At 56.2% G+C, this 22598-nt stretch overlaps 1 protein-coding gene across 1 annotated transcript; it reads right to left on the reverse strand.

The window, feature by feature from the left end:
- Nucleotides 1-4186: 4186 nt before the first annotated feature.
- On the reverse strand, nt 4187-21876 carry SYT12 (synaptotagmin 12). The gene is made up of 8 exons (XM_077115585.1): nt 21705-21876; nt 19943-19999; nt 15448-15641; nt 13618-14013; nt 9676-9891; nt 8849-8969; nt 7722-7855; nt 4187-6570 (listed from the first exon to the last, which is right to left on the reverse strand). Exons 2-8 carry the CDS (start codon nt 19974-19976, stop codon nt 6397-6399), a joined length of 1269 nt encoding a protein of 422 aa, XP_076971700.1. The 5' UTR covers nt 19977-19999; nt 21705-21876; the 3' UTR covers nt 4187-6396.
- Between the last annotated feature and the right edge of the window lie 722 nt (nt 21877-22598).

Raw genomic sequence — 22598 nt, forward strand, 5'->3', positions numbered from 1 at the left:
GGAAGTCTGCCAGGAAAACAGGGCAGTCCGAACGGGCATGGGGGAAGGGGATGGACAGCAGTGGGACTATGGAAGAGGGACCACTTGCCCAGCTCGAGGGATCAGGAAGCCCTTCTGGGCAGAGGGACCCGCTGGCCAGAGCCTGAGGGAAAAGCGAGACAGTCAGCTGGAGGAGGGAGATAGGTGTTTCAGACCGAGGGAACAGCATGTGCAAAGATATGAAGGCAAAAGAGCGGTGGTTTGGGGGGGCCGCAGCCACTCCGGGCACCTGATCTCCCCACCTGTTAGTGGCCTGGTGTAGTCTTGGGTTGAAATCTCTTTCTAAAAAGTGCTAGAGTCTCTCCAGATCCTGGACTGTTTTCTTTGAAGCTTTAAGGGACGATGGTCGGAAGTTTTTGGCTTTCACCTCTCCCTGCCCCTTGCAGGCTATGACTCATCTCCCAGGGAATTCAAAGTCAGGCAGGTGAGAAAGCACCTTCAGCCCCCTTTGAACCTCACTGTGGCCGAAAGAGCCAGCGAGGGCAGGAGTTAGTGCTCCCCCAGTGCACAGAGAGGTAGAGTAACTTGCCCAAGGTCACACAGCTGGAGCCCAGATCCCTGACTCCTTTTCCAGTGCTCACCCACAGAACCACGCTCAGCAGGCTGAACGGGGCCTCGCCTGGATGGAAGGCGTGTCCCCAGGACATCACCACCTTTCAGGTGCCCCTTCCTCCCCGAAACTGCCATAGGGCTGGGTAGTGACTTGGCACCTGTCTGGGTGTGTAGCTGCTGAGCAGGACTCCCCGCCCCAAGGAGTGGTGGGGAGAGGCCCTATGCTCGGCTGTCCCGTCATCCCCCATCAGCCCCGTGGTGGCTGCTGTCATTGGGTGGCAAGGCTGGGAGACAGATGGGCCAGTCTGGGGGTGGAGGGAGCTGAGCGTCAGACAGTGGAGTTTGGCCTGGTTGCTATGGTGATAATTGCTCTAATGACACCCTGGCCGTGCATTCCAGTTTCACCGAACATTTCCTAGTGACAACATCGCCCATTAATGGATGCCAACCACATGTAGATACTGTCCGCCAGGAGGCAAGAATTATCAGCCCCATTTTACAGATGAGAAGCCCAAGGCCCAGGGAGCTTAAGCTCTTTGTCCGAGGCCCACAATCAGTAAGAGGCAGATCTTGAAGGTGAACTCAGGTCTGCCCCAAAGCGGGGCTCTCTTCTCAACATGCTCTCACGCAGCTCTCAGCCTGGGCACAGCTCACCCACCCCATATCATGGATTCAGGAACCAAGGTTCAGAGAGAGGCGGTGGCTCGTCTCAGGCTAGCAGGATGTAGAGGTGGAATTTGAACCCAGAGCTCCTAACATCAAGCCCCAGCCTCACCCCCACCCTCTCTGCCCCTGCAAGGGGGGAGCTTGGTGAGTGGGCCGTGGAATCTGCCTTGCTCGGCAGGGAATTTCCTGGAACCTCAGGCCTTGCTGGGGCCTGGACCACACTTTCTCTGCAGTTTATTTTTGGCATTGGGAGGTGACTCAGGTCACTGTCTGCCCCAGCCACGGTAGCTGGCATGGTTCCAGTCGAGTGTGGCCACTGTTTACTACCAGACTGTGGGTGACCCAGCTCCTCCAGCCCCCACCCACCCTGAGTCCAGAGTCGGTTGGGAACCCAACTCAGTGGGTCACTACCCCACCGACCCCAGAAGAGCAGAGGTGGCCAGGCCAGCCCTTGGCCCTCAGCAGAGTCCCCTCTGCAGGGCTGCAGGTCCTTTGGCCCTGAGCTGGGCGGGGAGCAACTCGGATTGCAGCTGACCCAGCTGGGCAGCCTGAAGAGGAGCCCTGGGGTCAGGCTGGCCCCCAGCAGCTGCTCAGGATGTTATGTCTAATTGACTGCCTGGCTGCACAGACACGGGAAGGCAAGGAAGAGGAGGGAGGGTAAGAGAGAGGGAGGGAAAGAGAAAGGAAGATAAGCTGGCTCGAAAAGAATACATAAACTGAAGAAAAGAATAAAAGGAACCAATGACTTCCTGGATGAGTGAATATAGGACATGACCTGAGGTTCTGGAGACAGGTGGCCACTCCCCAGCCGCCACCTGCTGCAGCTTCGCGCTTCCCGGCACCCCATCCAATCTCAGCCCATCGGCCTCATTTTTTATCTGCCCCCTACCCAACCCCCATCCTCCGGTGAGGCCGGGGGGACTCTGCTGCCCCGGCTGATCCTCTGCTGCCCCCATGTGGCCACTCTGCTCCCTGCACAGTCATCTTCCTGGCTGCTGGCTCCACCCGGTGTGGGATGTTTGGGGATGGGTGGACCAAGGGGGAAGTAGGTGCCAGGTAGGTAGAACCTCAGAGGTCCAATCCTACCCCCTGGGATGCCTGGGCAGGGTGCACTGTTCCCCCCCCCCCCCCCCGCCGCCCATGCTTCCCCTTGTGGCCCCATTCCACCCCAAACTCCTGCTCTGAGAGCCGTTCACCTTGGTTAGCCCTTCTCCACCCAAAGCTTTGGTCACACACTTATGGAGCACCTACTGTGTGCCAGACACGGCACGTGTCATTTCAGTTCATCCTGTGAAGCAGGGACAGCTCTTAGCCTCCTCTGACAGATGAGGAAACTGAGGCCCAAAGGTGCCATGGACGGTAAAGGGAGGAGCTGGGATGCAAACCCAGGCAGTCAGGCTCCAGATTTCTGAAAGTCAGAGAGGAGGGGGCCCTCAGAGGCCATCCCATCCAATACCCTCACTCGTCAGATGGGGAAACTGAGGCTCAGATAGGGGAAGCATAAGTAACTGCCCAGGCCTCTGGAACCCTGACAGGCCTCTCCTCAAAGTTTCCCCTTGTCTGGCCTCCCCCAGACCAACTCAACCCTGGCTGCCGTTTCACTGCCTCACCATTACTGATCCTTCGGGAGGGGCAGAGAGGTGGGGGGAGCCCCCGGGCCCAGGCCTGGCGCTTGCTTAACCTTCTGGTTTGTTCCTTCAGGTGTCTGCAGATGTGGACCACCGATGGCAGGAGAGAAGGGGTCAAGGTTTGAGCTGCTGGAAACCATGGCTGCTCAAGTAGCTCCTCTTGCTTCTCCCAGGTGACAGACCTGGCCCAGGTGCCGGGCTAGTCAGGTCAGCGACCCCCATACCTGTCCTTTCAGGTGGGACTTGATCTATTCCTGAAAGCTCCCAGACAGAGGGGCCTGGAGTTGGAGGAGTGGGTAGAGCAAGGGGCCGGAGGAACCGGGGGAAGTCAGAGAGATGATGGGAATGAGTAGGGGGATACAACGGAGAAAGAGGAAAACAGCTTCTCTTAGTCTTAACTGGCCTGACCTCTCTCCTGGAAAGTTCCTTGATTTGGGCCCTGCTGAATGAGCCTGAAACCAGACTCTGGCAGCTCAGAGGCCTTCTGTCTGCCCCTTACTGACCAAGGTCAATGCTCACTCACCTCCCTCTTGTCACCTCCAAAGCTCCTTAGAGCAGTTCCTTCCTCCCTCTGACCTGCTCCAGTGCAAGACCCCTCTGTGGCTCCCCGGTGCCAGCAGGACAAGCACCTACTGCCTCAGCCCAGACATCCCAAGCGTAATGAGCCCAGCCCACTTGATCTCTTGAGCCTCAGTGCCGTGGTGTCAGCTCCCCAGACACAAATGACCCCTATGTGCAGGTAGTTCCCTGGTCTGGAGCTCTTTCCCACCCTGCAAGGCCAGCTCTCAGGCTCTTTCCTCCTCCAGGAAGCCCTCTCTGGTTCCTCCTCCACCCATGAGGAACTCCTGCAGCAGCCTGTCTTAGTGGTTATGTTTGTGGCTGGCTTTGCCTGCTAGGAATGGGAGCAGAGAGGCCTTTCACAGCCAGCCCCTGTGGTGGGGGCCCCTGGGAACGCCCCTACAGGTTATCTGTGCTGTGATCTCCCAGGAAAGGGGAGAGGAGGGGAGGGAAGGGGAGGGCAGGGCAGTGTGGAATCCAGAGGCGCTTCTGTGTAGTCCTCCAGCGGTTAAGAGCTTGGATTCCAGCTCTGCAACTTTCTGGCTGTGTGATCTTGGGCTAGTTACCTAACCTCTCTGAGCCTGAGTTTCCACATCTGGCAAAAGGAGGTAACAAAGCACCTACGTCTAAGGGTTGCAGGGTTGAAGCCTGGATGCCAGCACTCACTGAAGTCTTAAGGCCCTTCTCCCCTCCTGGCCTCTCCCTGGGCTCCCCTCTCCCCCACCCCTCATTTTGCTGCAGTGGCTGGGATCCAGCCATTGGATATGTAGGCCAGGCTTTTGCTCTCTCCTATCCTTTCTTCTAGGCTGTTCCCTGTGCCAGGAACACTCTTCCCACCTTGTTCACCTGACCCTTGCCTTCTTGTCCTGAAGATTCAGCTCAGTGTCCCCAAGAGGAGGCTTTCCTTGTCCTCCCTCATCCGGGACTGGCTTAGGAGCCCTACTTCTGTACTTCCCAAGCAGCCTGATGGCATCTGTCCTTGTGATGTTCTCCCCAACTGGACCCCCAGAAGCAGGGCAGGGCAGGCACATGTAACCCCGCAGAGGTGCACCCCTGATTCCCAGAGAAGAGACAAGGGGAATCCTGGCTGAGGAAGAGCTCCCCGGAAGCCCACTCCTTCCCAGCCCAGCTTTTATTTTGGTTCTAGAGAGATTCCAGTTGGCATTCTTGGTCCCCACCATGTCCCCATCAACTGTTTCATGCACTTAGGGGAAGGGAAAGGGGGGAAGGAAGAAGGCGGGAGCTAACAGCCCACACTGCACTGTCACTAGGTTAGGAAAGAAGAGCCCGGGGTCTGAGGCTGCCAAGGCCCCACCTGCTGTGTTCCCTAGGGCCCCTAAGCGCTGGCCAGGGGGTGGACAGCCTGGCCCCGGGTCCGGGTCACAATTGTGTTGGGGGACAGCCATGGTCCTGCCTGCAGCCAAACACCCACCCTGGGTCCCCGATCTAGTCAATGCCCCCGTGTCATCGGGACTAAGTGGCTGGGCCTGGATGCCCACACCTGTGGGTCACCCCAGGGAGCAGACGCTCTTTGACCAGGCAGGTGTGCCCACTCCCCGGCTCAAAGGGTGCCCAGCCACCTGCTTCTCGGAGTATTGCCCTTGGCTGATGGGAGCTGCTTCTGGCGGCATGCCTGGGAGGGCATTCACCCTGACACTGCGAGGGGGTGGGGGCAGTAGCCAGAGCCCGGCTGGTGTGAGCGTGCACAGCACAGCCCCTTGGCTTCTGGGCAGGACCACCGTGGGGCCATTCACTCTCCAGAGATCCCCGTGTGCTCAGGCCAAGGACAGACTTCTCCTGAAGCCACAATTTTCTCGGGTCCTCCCCTGCCCTGTCTACTCCCCTCTCCCTTAACGCGTTTCTCTGCCAATAAACCATCGACCCAAGAATCCCCGTGCCAGGCGCAGCTTGTAGGGGGTTCAGGGCACTCAGTGTTCTAGGGAGTTGAGCCTTGCCCCAGAACCTGGCATTCCAAGCCTCCAATCGTTCCTCCAGCTGCCTTTCCTTCTGATGTCCCTCAACCGCCCTCTTCCTGCAGCCCAAGGCACCCACTCAGAGCCATCCAAGCCACTCCCTCCACCAAACAGGCTGAGCCCTTCCAGCTCAGGGGCCTCTCGCTCCACCAAGGTATCTGGATGCCTGCAGTCCAGAGTTCTCTCCTACTGCTGCCGATTCTCTGGAGCCTGCCTGCTGTCCACCAGCACCCCCAGCCTGAGGCGTGTCCCTGCCCCGCAGGCCTGGCTGGGAGGGGCTCTCACCAATGTCCGCTCAACTGATGTCATGGCAGCAAGGGAAATGCTGGTCTCCTATCCCTGCTCTCGCCTCCCAGCCCCCCTGCCACATGCTCAGGGTGTGACTCTTGCCTGGGACCCCCAAAGCCCAACACCCCCCTCATCCAGAAGGCCTTCCCCACTTCCCCCAGGCCCCGGGTGCTCCCCGAGTCTGCACGGCTAGGAGGACGTTTAGCACTGAGCAAATCATCTGGAAGGTCCTGTCTCCCGGACACCCCTTTGGTGGGGGGGGGAACCTGTGTTGTGTCATGTCACCCCTGCCTAGCCCCAGGATTCCCTCGGTCCTTGCATGTGGTAGAGCTTAGTGTTTGGCCTCTGAGGAGGTGGGATAGGGGGAGTCCCCCTCCCAGGCTGAGGGACAGACCCATCAGGGACCTCGAGATGGGAGCACAATTGGCTGCCGCCCGCCTTTCCCCCCACCAGCCCCATCATGGATCCCGGCCCGGCACAGCTGGTCCTCAGTGGGAGATGACGCTGGGTCCCTGGGACATACAGCTGAGCCTGCTCCCCCACCTCGGTCTGGGCCGAGGCTAACGGTGGCTCTTGGGGCCTCTGCCAGGTAGCCCCGGGGTCCCTGGCTCCCGCTGGAGCTCAGAGAAGCGCGTCGGACGGAGCTGAGTGTGCGCCGGGCTCCAGGCAGCTCCAGCCCCCCAGCCCGGCCGCTAGTTGCGCCGGACAGGGTGCCACATGGACACGGGCCTGCGCAGCGTGGCCAGCATCTGGTTCCAGTGCGTGGTGCCCATGCCGCTGGCCGCTGGCCCGATGATGACGTGGCCCACATGGTCCCCGCGGCCATCGCTGCCGCTCTCAGCCACCGTCACGCGGAGGGACAGGTCCTGGGAAGGAGGAGGCATGGCGGCTGGGGCCCAGGAGGCTGCAAGGCGCGGCTTCCCGCACCCGCCCCTCCATCCCGGAGTGGGGTCCCAGCGCCCAGCGAATAAAGGACCCAGAGAGAATCTGCACCCCGCATGGTGACAGCCAGGCCACCAGCTTCACGTGCCACCCTCCCACTTCCTTGCTGCATGAACTTGCTCCAAAACGGGGATAACAGTACCCGCCTCACAGGGTGGCTCAGGGAACCAGATGAATGAAAAACGTGTCAAGCACTGAGAACGGGGCCTGTTTCTGCGCAGTCAGAACTCTAGAAATGACTGTGGCAATGATTTCTAATGAACTTGCTGGCGATCAAAGCGGTGAGGCTAAAACTAGAACCCAGCCCGATGTCTCTCTGCCTTGTGGTCCCAAGAAGCCTCCTGTTCTGGAAGGCGGTGGCCAGGAGGAAGTGGGGGACAGTGGGAAGCCTGTCCCATGGGAGTGACAGGGCACGGCAGGTGGCCATTCCCAGGACTGGCCAGAGATGTGGGGATGTTTGCCTGGATTAGGAAGGAATTCTGGGCTTTCAAATCCAGATGGGTTTCCCGGGGAGTGGGGACCAGGTAGGTTCTATACAGCCCCAGGGCTATGGGGGCAGATTTTGGCTCAAGGCACAAAAGGACTTGCTCACTGCCAGGACTGCCCAAGGATGGAAGGAGGTAGTCAAGAGAGGTGGTGAGCTCCCCATCCCCTGAGGCATGTAAGCAGGGCACCGCGGTGGGTGAAGCCCTATCCTCTGCAGCTACCCCCACGATCAGTCTGTGATGTCCCTGCTGAGAGGCAGTCTTCCTGGGACACATGATTTTCTGAGATTCATGAGGCTGTGGGGAGCCCAGAGGGCCTCAGAAGTTAGAACCCCAGAAATCTAGGTCCAGAACTCTGCGTCTCTGGTTACCTGTGTCTCTCTCCACGAGGAACACTCTTGCCCCAGCTCTCAGTTTAGATGCCACCCTCTCCTGCAGGAAACTTCCCTGACTACCCTGGTGGATTAGGATTGTCTGGGGACTTTTGCCCATGTCCCCAGGACCCACCCGAGGGCTTGACACCCAGTGGGTACTCAATAAATGCTTCTGGGGGTGACCTGGCCCAGCATTCCCCCCTCCCCCCCCCCCACCTGGAGCACAATGGCCGGCACTGAGAAGATCATTGCCTCGTTGAACACCGGGTTGGGGTCATCCCTCTTCACCGCTGTCTTCTTTTTGCTCATCTTTCTCCCGTCCTGCAGCAGGTATACCTTGACGAAGGGGTCTGCAGGTGGGCAAGGGGGCACGGGGCTGAAGGCCAGTGCCAAGCTGGCTGTAGCATCCCTGCCCAGGCTGGCTCGGCCCCCTGACTCCAAATGACCTCCCTCCCCAAATCTTCATTATTGCCATGGTCTCCTGTCATCCTGCAGTGGGTCATTTATTCTCCTCCCATTTTACAGATGAGAAAACTGAGGCTCACGCAGCAAGCAGGGGGAGGAGCTGGGCTTCGGACTCAGACAGCCTGCTCAGCCCACACGCTCCCCTCACACAGCCTCTGGGGAGCTCAGCAGACCTGCCTGCTTAGGGTCATTCTATGTATGGAATAAATGGCCCGCGCAGGCCCTGTGTCACCTCGTGCCTGCTCAGCGGAGCCTGAGTCAATGGCGTGAGGCTCAGAAATAACAAGTCGTCTTTTGCCCCTGTCCCTGCCACCCACTGGGAGTCCTTGTGTGCCTGCCTGGACCCTGGGGTCCCCCAGGCTGGCACCTTCCAATAGGTGAGGTCCCCCCAGCCCTCTGTCTTGAGCTACTCCCGCCCCAGGGCATAGCTGCCTCCCCCATGGTGCCTTTGGGAGGGGCTGGAGGCTGCTGCAGGGCTGGGACATCTGATGCGACCCGGCGCCCCCACCCATCCCCGCGAGCCCTAGTCCCCGGTGGGGGTCTGGGGTCCTCCCCTGTTTCTGGGAACGGAGGCTCTGACATGAATTCCAGTTTTGGGAAGCAGCTGCAGGCCTTGGTCCCCTGCTCTCCCATGGCTCTAAGCCAACCCATCTCCCATGTGCAGAGCTCCCTGCCGCCTTCCGGGGACCTGTTTCCCCAGCTGGATTCATCTTCTTTCAAATCACACGTGGCTCCTGAGCTCAGCCAAAGCTGTGCTTTGGAGCGGGGCGGGGGTGTGGTGGGGGTGGGTGGGTGGGTTACCTGGCACCCTGTTTACCCCTGCCAGCACTGTGGGGCGCCTGGGGCGCAGCCACTGGAAGGAGTCAGTGGGACCTTACCCGCTGTGGTCTTATCGTTGGTCCAGATGAGATTTTTGGCCTTCACCACCACCACGGTGAGGCGCTCGGCCGTGGGGAGGTAGCTGAGGGACAGCAGGATCTCGCCCACAGCATCAGCGGCCTGGGGGAAAGGGTGGCGGGTGGGGGCTCAGCGGGCTTTTTCCCCTGGGACTTGAGGGGCCTCGACTGCCAGCAAAGGGCAGAAGCCCCATCCTCCACAGAGAAGGAGCAGCCCTAGAGCAGGACCCCTGGCTTGTGGGATCGAAAAAAGGTCCCCCCGCCACCCCATAGTGCACAGCCACCCCTCCCTCCCCGTCGGGTGTGAGCCCTGCCTGGGAAGGAGCAGAGCTGCCTGTCAGATGGAGCAACCAAGTGCACTTGTGCTCCCAATCCCTCATTCCAGGCCGAGGAGAACGCTGCGCGGTAGCTGTACATGGAAGCCCAAGTGGACAAGGGAGAATGAATGAGTAAATTATTTGCCGAAAAGCCAATAGCGTTCCCAAAATGCTCCTACACCCGAAAAAGTAAACTTCAGCTTGGCCTCTGTCTGAAATAACCCACTTTAGGGCTAGGGCAGTGCCTGCCTTCCTATCGGAAGCCTTGTCGGCGCTGAGCTTCGGCAGGTTTGGTGTCAGGTGCAGCGGATGAGCTGTCAGCAGTGATGGGGGTTCCAGGTGCACGCAGGGCGCAGCGTTTCCTCAGGCGGGGCTCGGGTCTCTAACCCTGCCGCCCTACAGCTGCCGGAGAGTAGAGTCCCTCTCCTGAAGCCTGGATGTATAACGCTCCCTCCGGGGGTGGGCGGGTGGGGTCGGGCAGGTCGGGCTTACCTTGTTCTGGTCCTGGAGGTAGAGCCAGCCACTGAAGGGCTGCAGGGGGAGGTCGAGCACAGAAAGCTTCAGCTCCACGACCCCCGTGCTGACATTGCGCTCGTCCTCGTCGATGCCAAACACGGAAAACCGCAGGCTCTTCTCCTCCAGGGCCGCGGGGTCCAGGGGGATGGAGAACTTCTCGTCGAAGAAGATGGAGTAGGCATTCCTCTGAATCTGCAGAGAGAGAGAGAGAGAAAGGGCCGTGCAGGGAGCTCCAAAGCTGGAGAGGAGGTGGCAGCCCGGAGCCTGGGAGGCCACAGGAGGGAGAGAGCACTGGACGGGGAGTCCAGAGACCTGGCCTGGGGGCCTGGCCCTGTCTTCTCCACCACGGTCACATGTTTGTGTCCTTCCTTTGGTGGACTGGCATAGGAAGCTTGCACAATCTGACCCCACCTAGTTCCCAACCTCAGTGCCCCCTGCTCCACCTGACTCTCACGATACCCTGGCCAAGCCCATCTCCATCCTCCTTGCAACTGCCCCAGCGCCCAGCCCTGATTCAGGTCTGCAGGGGGTGGGTGGGATAATTGTGGAGTCGAGAGCCACGGACACCCACCATGCCACGTGGCCCAGGGAGGAGGCTGGGAGGCTGCTGCTCCCCAGGGCTGGCTTGGATCTGGGCCCGGCCATTTCCCAGTTGTGAATCCATTAAACTTGCTGGGCCTCAGTTTCCTCAACTGTAAAATGGGGATAAATGGTGGTACCCACTACGCAGAGCTGTGGCGAGGCTCAAACGAGACGACACCTGGCATGGAGGGCTCAAATGAGACTGCCTGGCACAAGGCGCCTCCCCCGTAGGGCCTGGCACAGTCCCAGATTCAACCCCCGTCCCTGGCAGTCGTGAAATGGCGGGGTCCGCCGAGACATTTGCTGATTCATGATGAGGAAGTCAATAGTATGTAGGAAAAATATTTTCTCTCTTTTTCCTTGACAAAAGGCACCCCCTAAGCCCACTGCAGAGTTGGGGGGGGTCACATCGTGGGGGTTGTGGATCAAGTAAAAAAAGGATTACGGCAATTATGACTTGTTCTGTTCAAGACTCTGCTGCCCGCTGGTGGCACCCAGTGCTGGGGTTCTTGTGCAGCTCAGGGTGAGGGGCGTGGGAAAGGGCCACCACCACTGTGCCAGGGCAGCAGGGGTTGTCTGCGGCTTCCACAAAGAGTCCCTGGGCCTCTGCTGGGGACGCGGCCTGGTTGGGCACATGGGGACCACGGCGGCCAGCAGGCACCCAGGCCCTGTCCTCGACAAGACTGCAACCAGCCAGGAGGCCCGTTTCAGCCCCTGCTGCCTCCCCGTCCCCCTCCAGGGTGATGTCCCTCAGGCAGAGCCTGTCTTGTCACTTGCCAGCTCAAAGTCCTTGAACGGTTCCCCTGCTGGCCTGGGCATGAAAGAATTTCTCACCTTCGAGCTTTCGCCCATGCGGTGCCCTCAGCCCGCCATGCCCTCCCCACTCCACCACTTGGCCGGCTCCCACTTAACCTCTAAGACTCGGCTTGGGTACCGCTTCCTCCAGGAAGCCTCTCTGACCCTTGCTCCCCAGGGCCACCCCTCCTCTGCCCTGACAATGGCCTGTCACCCTCCTCCCCAGCCCACACACTGCCAGGCAGGGTCTGTGCCCTTCACCTGCAGAACCTGACCCAGGACTCTCTGAGCATTATGGGATGGATGGATGATGGATGGAAGGATGAGTGGAGGGGCGGGTGGGTGGGTAGATGAATGTGGATGGATGGGTGAGTGGAGGGAAGGATAGACAGATGGACAGCTGGGTGGATGGATGGCTAGATGGATGGGTGGAGGGGTGGAGCCCAGGCCTGCCTGCTGGGTGCCACTGGCCTCCTCCCAGGAAGTTGTGGGTAGGTCCCCTGGGAAGGTGCACGCACGGGCACTGCCCCCCTTCCGCGGGGATCTGCCTTAGTCACTGCCTAGGGATATTTAAAGATCGCAGCTCTCATCCTTGGCATATCCCCTGAAGCTGGGAGGGCTGCCCAGCCCAGGGACAACCCCCTACTCGGTGGGATGGGCCAGTTTGTGATGCCAAGCAGCTTCCTTCCCGGGAATCAATCCATCACAGCCTCCAGGGGCCCGAGCCGTAGTCTGCCCTCACTACCAGGAGCTACGTGCCCCCCAGGTCCCTTGCTCTGGAAACTTCAAGGGCCCCTTGCCCCTGTGGGATGAAGCCCATCTCGACCTCTGGCCTCGGCATCCAGGCCCTTCCCAGTTTGATGGAATTGGCCTCTTCACTATCCCCTGCCCGCAGAGCCTGGGGCTTGCCCACCGTCCATTCTCCCCTGGGCACTGAGCTTTCTCAGAGAATGAGGAGAACCCCGGCTCCGAGTCCCCGATCTCCTGCTCACCTCCTGGGCAAAAAGCCCTTCCCCGAGCCTCAGCTTCCTCGTCTGCAAGACTCCCTAACAGTCTACCCCGTGGGCTTCAGGAGGCTAGCAGGAGAGTCACGGGGGGCGGGGGGCGGGGGTGGCACTCCAGGGATCAGGCACTCAGCTCAGCTCTGGTTGGGGCACTGCTGTCTGCAACATGCCTTCTCCAGGGGGGCTGGAGCCCTTCACGTCTCTGAAAGCCAAACCCACCGAGCACGTGCCAAGGACAGTGCTAACCCTTTCCGTGTGTCACCTCAGCCCCTTCTCAATCACTATGACCTCTGCCAGGCGTATGGGGAAACAGAGGTACGGAGAGCTTATGTAGCTTTCCCAAGGTCACACTGCTCTGGCCAGAAGCCACCAAGTGTCAGCCTCGGCCATCTCAGAGGGCTGGTGCCCCCCCCTGACTCCCACAGTGCTGGGGCTTCCCCGTAAGCCCCTTTGCAATGTCCAGTTTTCTCTCTACCCTTTGCCCCCTGCTCATCCCAGGAGCTGACCTCTGTGGGCTGCAGCAGCTGGCTGTCCTGGCCTCTGGCTTCCAGTGGGGAGAGCCGGCAGAGGTCACAGGAGGGGGACGGGAGGTCAGAGGGAGGTGGGATTGCTTACTCCCTGCGGTGGTGTGGAGTGGTGCATCCCACAAAGACACGTCCTTAAAACAGAATCCATTCCTGTGCCTGTGACCCCGTGGTAGCAGGACCTTTGGTTCCTGCAGTTAAGGTATAGCCCAGCCTGAATGGGGTGGGTCTCCATCCTACTCTTGGATTCCTTCGTAAGCAGAATGAAATTCAGACAGTGAGATGGGGAGAGAAAGCCACGGGAAGCGAGAAGCTAAATATCAAGGGAATCCGGAAGAGAAGGGGGCAGCCAGCAGGGGTAGTCACGTGTATTGCCGCGTGACACAGGAGCCCAGGACCGAGGCTCACTGGCCCCAGTATCCCAGTCTTTGGGAAGAAAGCATTGCAGTGAAGACGTCTTGATTTGGATTTCTCCTACCCCCAAAATCATGAGCCGGTAAATTCCCACTGTTTAACGCAACGCATTGCATGGTATCTGCTCTAGCAACCGGGGGGCTACAGCACACTGCAGCCCCTCTCTGCAGCATGGCTGTGGGTTAACTGTGGCTCTTAAGGTGACTGTCCCCTCTCCGCCTCCCCCCCCCGCCATGCTTCTCTCCTTTGGGCTCAGCAGCCTCCCCTTCCCCTGACCCCTGCTGTCCCTGCTGTCCCTAGTTCCCAGGACATCGCACTGTCCCTGGCATCACCCTGCACCTCTGCTGCAAACGGTCCTGGTAATACGCTCTCCCAAATTAGCCAACTAGGGTGGGTCAGCCCTTTCCTGCCAGGACCCCAAGTCGATGCAGTGGACAGCTGTGGAAATGGACAATCCCCACCCTGTGCAAATTTGGTGCCACATCAGAACCGTGCAACAAGAGAGCCCAGGGTGCCACCCCTACCCCGCCCAGCCAGGCCCTGCAGGGCCTCCCCGTGCACCCTCGTCCCCCCCACCCCCACCCCCAGCCCCCACTTACCCGGGAAATGCCGACAATCTGCTCGTCGGGCAGCAGGCTGACGCGCATGAAGCAGGACTCAAAGCTGGCCTCCTCTCGCTCCAGGAGGTCCCTGCCCTGCAGCACGGCCACGTGGAGGGTGTGCGAGGCAGCCGCGTAGTCCATGCTCACCTCCACCTGGCCCAGCGTGAAGTCCTGCCCGAAGGTGTTGCTCACAGAGGAGATGGAGTTCAGGGAGTCGGCCGACTGTGACTTCCGGAGGCTTCCGTAGGGAGCCAGGTCCAGCTCCCGGCCCATCAGCTCCAGGGGCCCCAGGTCACTGATGCTTTCGAAGGTGTCCTCGGCGCTGAGGCTGCCCTTGCGGCTGGGGGCACCCCGTGATGAGCTGGCCCGCCGGGCAGTCCAGGCAGGTACCCTCTGGGGGTGAGAGAGAAAAGACACGGGAGCATCACAAGGGCAGGAGGATCGGTCTTTGGGAGCTGGCGAAGAGAGGAGGGAGGTTCTCATTGAGCCAAGACAGGGCCTCCCTTCGTTAGGAAGGTCCTTGTTTAATGTTATTTCAGGTCCCTTAGTTTTCTCTCCTAACCAGGACGTGAGGATGCTTTTTTTTTTTTAACTCGAAACTGTTGCTTTAGATGGACAGCGTTCATTACACAAAGATGTTCATTGCAGTGTTGTTTATATAAAGGAGAAGGAGTCAGCAATCTCAGTATTCAGCAAAAGTGGATGGATATAAGGTGGGCCACGGTGGCTCAGCAGGCAGAGTTCTTGCCTGCCATGCCAGAGGACCCGGGTTCGATTCCCAGTGCCTGCCCATGTAAAAAATAATAATAATAATAATACTAAAAAGAAAAGTGGATGGATATAAATTCTAGAGTATAACCACTGTATACATGAGTATGTAGATTCAAAAGAAATTCACAACAACAAAAAATGTTTACAGAACGAGAAAGCTTTCATGTCAAGGAATGCACACCCTAATATTTTCCTTTTCTCTAAATTGATCTTGGGATTTGAGAAAGCAAAAGCCTTTGTACAGGAGCGTCTTCTCTGCTGTTACACATTCTTTATTAATATTCAGCGGCTCCCCAATTTACCACTGAGCAGATAATCATCATTTATTTTACTATTCCCCTACTGTTGGGTATTTGTGTTGTTGCTAATTGTCAACAAATACAGAAATACAGCATTGCAGAGCTTTCTATCCTGGGTCAGAAGACACAGTCCTTGGGAAGGCTTTGGATACATTTTGCCAAAACGCTCTTAGGAAAAGTCATAGTGATTTATACTCTTCACAACAGACTGAGAGAGAGTCCCCCTAAAACTGTGAGCGAGTGAGCACGTGGGATCCTGGTCCAGTACCAGACTCTGGCTGTGCTCCCCGGAAACAGACACAAGGTTAGAAAAACTTTCCACGAAGTGTTGATTGACAACATGTTCAGCGATATATATTGAGAGCTCTAAAAATGTTTGTACCAGCTGATGCAGCAATTCTACATCTGGGCATCCAGCCGAAGAACATAATCCAAACCTTCCATGTATTCTTTATAATGGCATTTAGTGAACCACGGCACGTCATAAAAACCACCTTATGCAGCCATTCAAGGCTGATTAACAAGACAGGAAAATGCGTTGGCTGGAGGTGAGATAAAAAGGGCAGGGTATAAAATTCTACGTAGATACGACACACAGTGTGTCAAAACCACAGACAGAAAAGGTACTCGCGGGGGGTCGATTTGAGCGTTTAGGGATGCCCAGTGTGGGCTAGGAATCGAGATACAGGGCTGGACAAGACAGGCCTGGGCTCGTTCACAGGGAGATGGGGGAGGTGGGGGGGGAGGGGAGCCTCACCTTTTGCCTGGCCTCCGCATAGGTCTCACCGTACTTCTGCTGGAGGTACCTGTAGTCGTAGTTTGGGAACGGAGAGGGGCTAGGGAAGGTCCCCGATGTCCAGAGCTTCCACAGGCTCACGGCTGCGATTCCCAGCAGTGCCAGGGCCCCTGCGGCATAGACGCCCACCTCCCAGCCAGGGGGGCTCTTGATAACTGCAAGGCAAGAGGGAGCCTCTCTCAACAGTGAGCCCTGGGGTCCCCCAGTCACTACACCCCAGGGGGCAAGTAATTCAGCCTTGACCTTGTTGTTCACTGAATGAGTATATATTGAATGACTATTGGGGGGTCAGGTTTGGTGCTTGGGGCTGGGGAGCCAGCAGCAAACAAGACACACATGCTCTTCGGATTTGTGCTTCTATTCCCCATTCCGTGGAAGTTTCCACTTGGGGAGACACTTGGCTGGAGGAGATGAAGAGCTGTAAGCAGTGGTTAGCTGTCCCTTTACTCAAAAAAAAAAAAAAAAAAAATCCCCTGCCTCTTTAAGTTCTCTGACCCTATAGCTTGCAGAGGCCCTCTTGCATCTGTATAATCAAAGCAGTCTCTTGGGTTTGGGGGGACGGGGAAGGGTTGGGGAAGGGGACTTGAGGGAGAACACAAAATTACCTATTATTGCCTCAAGACATGGCCAGAACACCCTGAGGCCCGTCAACTGATGAATGCATAAATAAAATAAAATAAAACGTGGTGCATCCCCTTTATTTGGCAATAAAAAGGAATGAAGCACTGCTGCATGCTACAACACGGATGAAACTTGAAAACATTATGCCGAGCTGGAGAAGCCACACACAAAAGACCACATATTGTATGATTCCATTCACATGAAATGTCCAGATTAGGCAAATCCATAGAGACAGAAAGGAGATTAATAATTGCCAGGGACTGGGTGGGGGTGGGGGGAGTCACGGGAAGTGACTGCTAATGGGTTCAGGGTTTCTTTTTGGGGTGATGCTCTGGTGAACATGACTGATTGTGGTAATGTGTGCAACTTTGTGAATAAACTAAAAACCACCGAACTGTATACTTTAAATGGGTGAATTGCATGGTGTGTGAATTAAATCTCAAAAAGCTGTTAGCAAAAAAAAAAAAAAAAAAAAAAATCTCAATCAGAGGTGGGAGGTGGCTGCAGCCTGTGCAGGGTTTGGAGACAGACCCAGAGGTTCAAACGCTTTTTATCCACTGAGAGTAAATAACTAACCTTATCTGAACCTCAGTTTCCCCAGACATAATAAACTACCCCTCAAACATGCACAGCATGCCACAGGAACCCCAAAATGTTAAAAGGTCCTGCTTTACCCTGCATGGAAATCTGACTCTGCTTTTCTAAAGGAGGACAAGGAATTACGGGGATTCATTTTGCAGAAGTTCCCACTGTTGACAAGCAAAACCATTCTCAGGGCTGCCTCTACATTCAATTTAGATGGGGAAAGCAAGGCACAGAAAGGTTAAGGGACTGGTACGAGGTCACAGGGCTTCCGGCCCTGGCAGCTGGGCGTCAGGGCGTGCAGGCTTAACCACTGCCCCCCCGCCCCCGGCCTTCATCCAACACGGGCCCTCGAAAGCGGACATTTCAGGGGCAGAGGTTTCTTATCACACATTCACTGTGCACCTACTGTGTGCCGGTACCATGGGGTCACAGGGAACTGGAGGTGGGTAAGTCCGACTCTGTCCCTGCTCCTGTCCTTAAGTAGTTCACGGTCTGGGGGTGGGCAAACAACTAGACAAAGCAGGGTGATGGGAATTGTGATGGCAACAGTCCAGGAGGGCTTCCTGGAGGAGGAACATCCAAGCTGACCTAAGGTGGAGGAGAGAGAAACAGGCCAGGCCAAGGTAAAAGCACCGGGGAGTTTAGAAAGAATAAAGACTGTGTAAAAGGCCAGAAAGAGCAGAGTGCCCAGCGGGAGAGAGGCCTGGGAGACTCGTCCCCAAGTCCCCAGTGTCCCTGCCACGCAGGAAGGAATCACATGGCAAAGGCAGTCCTCAGCCTGCCCCTGCTCTCCCCTGAGCTGAGCCAACTCTAGCCGGAATCCACAGCACAAATTCCCTCTAGAAAAGGGCAGGGCCCAGCTCTTAGCACCCCATGAGGTCTCAAATCCCACTTTCTAGAGAAGGAGAAGTAAGGCTGAACCAGGCTAAAGCAGACATCTATTCATCTGCTCAGGGGTCCAGAGGTGAGAAGTGGCAGGATGTGGGTGCAGGCGCCTTGGCGCCTGGACGAGTCACCCAGCCTCTCTGGGCTTTTCTCCTCTGGAAGGTGCCAGAGGACGACGAAAACACCCCGCACTCCGTGGCCCCACCCAGAGAAATTTATTCTAAGGAGAAAAATCCCAACAGGCTCGATGTCTGGTGTGAGTCACTGATGCTGTATTTATAACAGCAGGAATCTGGAAACAGCCGGAAGGTCCGACCAAAGGAGCTGGGCGGGGGCTGGCGGGGCTGCCTCGGGAGAAATGTCACCGGGATGGAGCAAGACAACTGAGGTCATCAGGGTGTCTCTATGGCAATGCAGAGAAACGTTTCTGGCATTAAGAGGTTAAAAAAAAAAGTCAATCCCCCACATGGTATGACTGTGTGATTTTGGTGTAAAAAATCAAACAAGTAACAAGGATGGAAGGACTACAAGCAGATTCTGTTTCCTCCTGACTGCTCCTTGCAATCGGATGGAATCTGCGGGCACACAGAGCGATTCAAAGGGTCCCGGACCTGCCCCGACAAGGCCCAGGATAGTTTTGGGAGGGTGGCAAATGGATGATGGGGTGGGAAAGTGGCTGGAAAATCAGAGGGCGTGGGGCATATGTGGAGGGCACTGGCCGAGATGTGCCCGCTGCCCAGCAGAGTATCAGCAGGGCCCGGGCGGGAGCTGGCAGTGGGCACAGCCAGGGTGGCAGGGCTGAGTCGGATGCCAGGGAATGGAGAAAAATCCCGATAAGGTTCACATCCAGGCCCTCTCAGAAGCCGGGAAAAGCTCCAGAAAAATGGCATGAAAAGATGACAGTTATTGCTCATTTATTTATTCGTTTTTAAGGTGGATCAGCCTTGGAGGTGGGGGGTATAGAGAGAACTCCCAGGGGAAGTGAGGTCTAAACTAAGACCAGGGAGTAAGTAGTAATAGTAATCATAAAAATAACAACTATAGGGCAGGCAATGGTGACTCAGTGGCAGAGTTCTCACCTGTCATGCCAGAGATCTGGGATTGATTCCCGGTGCCTGCCCATGCAAATAATAATAATAATAATAATAATAATAATAAAAACCCAATAAACTAACAATAGCTCCCCTTATAAAGCACTTGGCACGTGCTGGGTCCTGTTGGAAGCCCTTCATGTGTACTTACCCGCTGGCCCTCAGAAAAACCCTGAGAGGTTGGTTCTCTTATTATCTCCATTCTATAGATACGGAAGCAGGGGTCAGAGGAGAGCTCTGGAACCGCAGGACTTAGCCCGGCCAGGAGGCAGGGAAGCACTCCAGGCAAAGGGCACAGCATGGCCAAAGGCCTGGGGTTGGGAGAGACCTGGGCTCCCACTGTGTTGGGCATTTCACAGGCATCGGTTCCCTGAGTCTTCCCAAACTGCCCCTGACGCCGGCCTCAGTGTACCCATTTTGTGGATGAGTAAGTGGAGCCCCAGAAAGACGCCCTCACTTGCCCAAGGCCATGCAGGGAGTTAGTGGTTGGGCCTGGGCCTAGACCTGTGCATCTGCAGATGGAGAGAAGTGAGGATCCCTGGCTTGGGGGGTCAGCACAGTCCTGGGCTTGCTGGGGGCGACGTTAGGATAGGGGCTGGAGTGGCAGAGAGCACTAAGCTGGGAGTCAGGAGATCTGGGTTCTTGCCCTGAGCCTGTCACCCACTCACTGTGTGACTGTGGGCCAGTCCTTTTCTCTGGCTGAAGTGCTGAATGGCCCTCCTCTCATCTGTAAAGGGAGAGGGACGGTGGCGGTGTATTTCAGCTCTGGCACCGCCCACAGCTGACTGGCAGGGCCGCAGGAGGGCGTCTCCAAGCTCAGCGGCAGTGCTGTGATCGCTTAGCTATGCCTGCCATGGGAACAGCACTGGAAGGGTGGGAACCGTATCCGGGATATTTGCCACCCAGAACTGGGTGATCTCTGAGTTTCATGATCCACGAATCCACCATTAACCTTCTTGGTCTCCTCTCCCTTGGTTAACTTGATAGGCTCCAAGAGTGGACCCGGGTGAGTGGATTCCGTCTCACAAGCTCATCCTCAGGGGGCAGTGGGACAAGTCCCTCAAATCAGTCAGGGGGAGTGGCTTGAACAGGAAGGAGCCGCTGAGATAGAATGATGGCTCAGCCCTCCTGCTGGTCCTAAATTAGTATCCCTAAGGCTGTGCCCCCTTAGGCACCAGGTAAGCGGGCTGCTATTTGTGCCCCACCGACACCCCCACCCCAGGCTGGATGCCCAGGTGTGGTACCCAGGGGAGGGTCCTGCCACTGGGACTCACCGCTCAGGTGGTATTCTGCCACATCCACGGCCATGGCGTCCCCTGCAGCGGCTGCAACTGGAAGGCAAAAAGAGAGTCAGGAGAGAGGGTGCACAGCGGCCACACCTCCTCCCCACCAGCCGTGGAGGGTCACCAACCCCAACCCCGTGCCCTGCCTGCCTGTGATCCTGAAATGCAGCAGGAAAAGGAGAGGCCGGCTGTATGTAGGTGCTCTTTTAATCCGCATTTTTAAAAATGGCATTTAAATGTCTTTCCAAGCACTTGAAGACCTTATTTCAGGTTGTCAGAGCAAATGCAGGACTCCCAGTTAAACACATGAATTTCAGATTATTTTTTAATAAAAGTGTGCCGGCTTGAAAAGGTGTATATACTGTACCCTAGAAAAGCCATGTTTTAATTGTAATCCCATGTTGTAAAGGCAGCCGTTTCTTCTAATCCCTACTCAGTACTGTATGTTTGAAACTGTAATTAGATCATCTCCCTTGAGATGTGATTCAATCAAGAGTGGTTGTTAAACTGGATTAGGTGGAGACGTGTCTCCATGCGTTCCAGGTGTGTCTTGATTACTTTACTGGAATCCTATAAAAGAGGAAATATTTTGGAGAAAGCTGGAGACTCAGAGAGAGCAGAGAAGAATGGAGGAGCCACAACAGAGAATGTCACAGAACCACAAAGCAGTGAGTTCACTAGGCAGTGATTTCTGGAGATGAAGAAGGAAAACACCTCCCAGGGAGCTGGAGAGGAAGGTAGCAGATGACACCTTGTTCGCCATGTGCCCTTCCAGCCGAGAGAGAAACCCTGACTGTGTTCGCCAAGTGCCTTTCCAGATGAGAGGGAAACTCTGAACTTCAACAGCCTTCTTTAATCAAGGTATCTGTCCCTGGATGCCTTAGATTGGACATTTCTATAGACTTGCTTTAATTGGGACATTTTCTCAGTCTCAGAATTGTAAGCTTATAACTTATTAAATTCTTTTTGAGAAGCCATTCCATTTCTGGTATACGGCATTCCAGCAGCTAGCAAACTCAAACAATAAGTATGTCCCAAATATTGCATGGGATATACTTATACTAAAAAAATTTATTTGCTGTGTATCTGAAATTTGAATTTAACTTGGATGTCTTCCAAATCTGGCAACTTTCTCTTCCTTCCATCGAAGGCCTCACTTCAAATGCTTCTGTTTAAACTGGAAAGGAAAGGTCGCGTTTCTGTGCTATTCTCTCATCAGCCCTCTCACCACCTCCATTCTCCACTCCCTGGCTTTTATGAACCACTGAGCTCTAAGTTGTTCTAGAAGGAGGTCTGGGAGCTCAAACAAGCTGCACACAGGCGACTGCTCATTCCTTTCTTATTATCGTTGCTAAGAAGTAAATATGCCCCATGGACATGTTCTCTGTGCAGGGGAGAAGGGGTGAGAAAGGGAGACTGGAATAAACAGGGTCATGTCAGTTCAAGGGATGCAGGACAGGTGGGTCAAGGCGAGGGGGGCTGTTCCTCTTTTTAAAGAAAAGCCAGATATCTCTTGATTTTTATATGTTGCAACGAATTCACAAAAAAAAAAAAAAATGGCTCTTGGGCTGTTGCTTGCCAGTTTGCAACCCCTGAAGCAAGCCATAGTCTTCCTTTAGGGCTGGGGTGAAGTCAGAGGAGGAAACTGGGATACTTGGCATTTTTAGGAATTCTGGGGTTCTCCCTAATCTATGGCTATGAAGCCAAGAAGCTGGGGTGCCTTGGCTCAGAGAGGGTTATCCAGTACATATACCCTGTCACCAGCACAGGAGCCCTGGAGAAGCAGGGATCCTGGAGCAAAACCCTGCCCAGGTTCCAGGGGTGGCTCCTTGCTCTAAGCTCTCCCAAGGACGCCCCCACGCCCACGAGGAGCTGCAGGTTGTCATGGTGATGGGAAGGCGGGTCTAAGCCAGGAAAGGCTCCACTGGTCCTGACTTGATAGAAGCCCATTCCTGGGACCTGGCTGAAGATAACGATGATGTTGATAATAACAGCTAACCATGCTATGCATTCCTTACCTGCCAAGCCAGGCTCCAAATATTCTGCATATAATGACCTCATCTAAGCCTCATAACTACAAGGTAGGTAGGCACAATTACAATCTCTGGTTTGCAGATGGGACTCCTGAGGCCTGGAGGTGGAGTAATTCGCCCCAGGGCACAGCTGATAACGAAACCAGCAGGACTCTAACCCAGGCACGGGGACTCTAACCCAGGCATCTGCCCCACACTCCTCACCACCGCTCCTTAGCCCAGAAACACACGTGTTCACCTGAACACACACGCCCCAGCCTGCCTCGGCCTCCCTGGAATCCAATCAACAAAGTCGTCAGCTTTTTCCCCTGCTCACCTGGTGAGAGACTGTGAGACGATGAGGTCTCACTGGGCTGGACAGCCAGGAGCGGCAGAGGGAGGCCCAGCTCAGGCCCCAGACTCCCCCCCGGCCCCCCTGCCCTTTCTAGGGTTGTGCTATTGGTGAAGGTATTTGTAACAAAACGTACGCCCCAGTCAGAAGTTCTAGGCAGGTCACCTGCAAAGGATCAGAAATCAGAGCACAGCTGCCTGTGGGGGAGGGGAGAGAGGCGAGAACTAGGGGGAGATGTCAGAGGTGTAGGAAGGGGTGGGGGCGCAGGGCAACCGTACACAAG

The sequence above is a fragment of the Tamandua tetradactyla genome, chromosome 9, assembly GCF_023851605.1.
Source record: "Tamandua tetradactyla isolate mTamTet1 chromosome 9, mTamTet1.pri, whole genome shotgun sequence".
NCBI classification, from domain to species: Eukaryota; Metazoa; Chordata; class Mammalia; order Pilosa; family Myrmecophagidae; genus Tamandua; species Tamandua tetradactyla.

Excerpts from the sequence above, each read along its gene's own strand:
- SYT12 (XM_077115585.1), bottom strand. The coding sequence starts at position 19,976 with ATGGCCGTGGATGTGGCAGAATACCACCTGAGCG. Across the intron at positions 8,970-9,675 it reads ACCTCCAGGACCAGAACAAG|GCCGCTGATGCTGTGGGCGA; the intron begins GTAAGCCCGACC and ends CCTTTCCCCCAG. Across the intron at positions 7,856-8,848 it reads CAACGATAAGACCACAGCGG|ACCCCTTCGTCAAGGTATAC; the intron begins GTAAGGTCCCAC and ends GCCCACCTGCAG.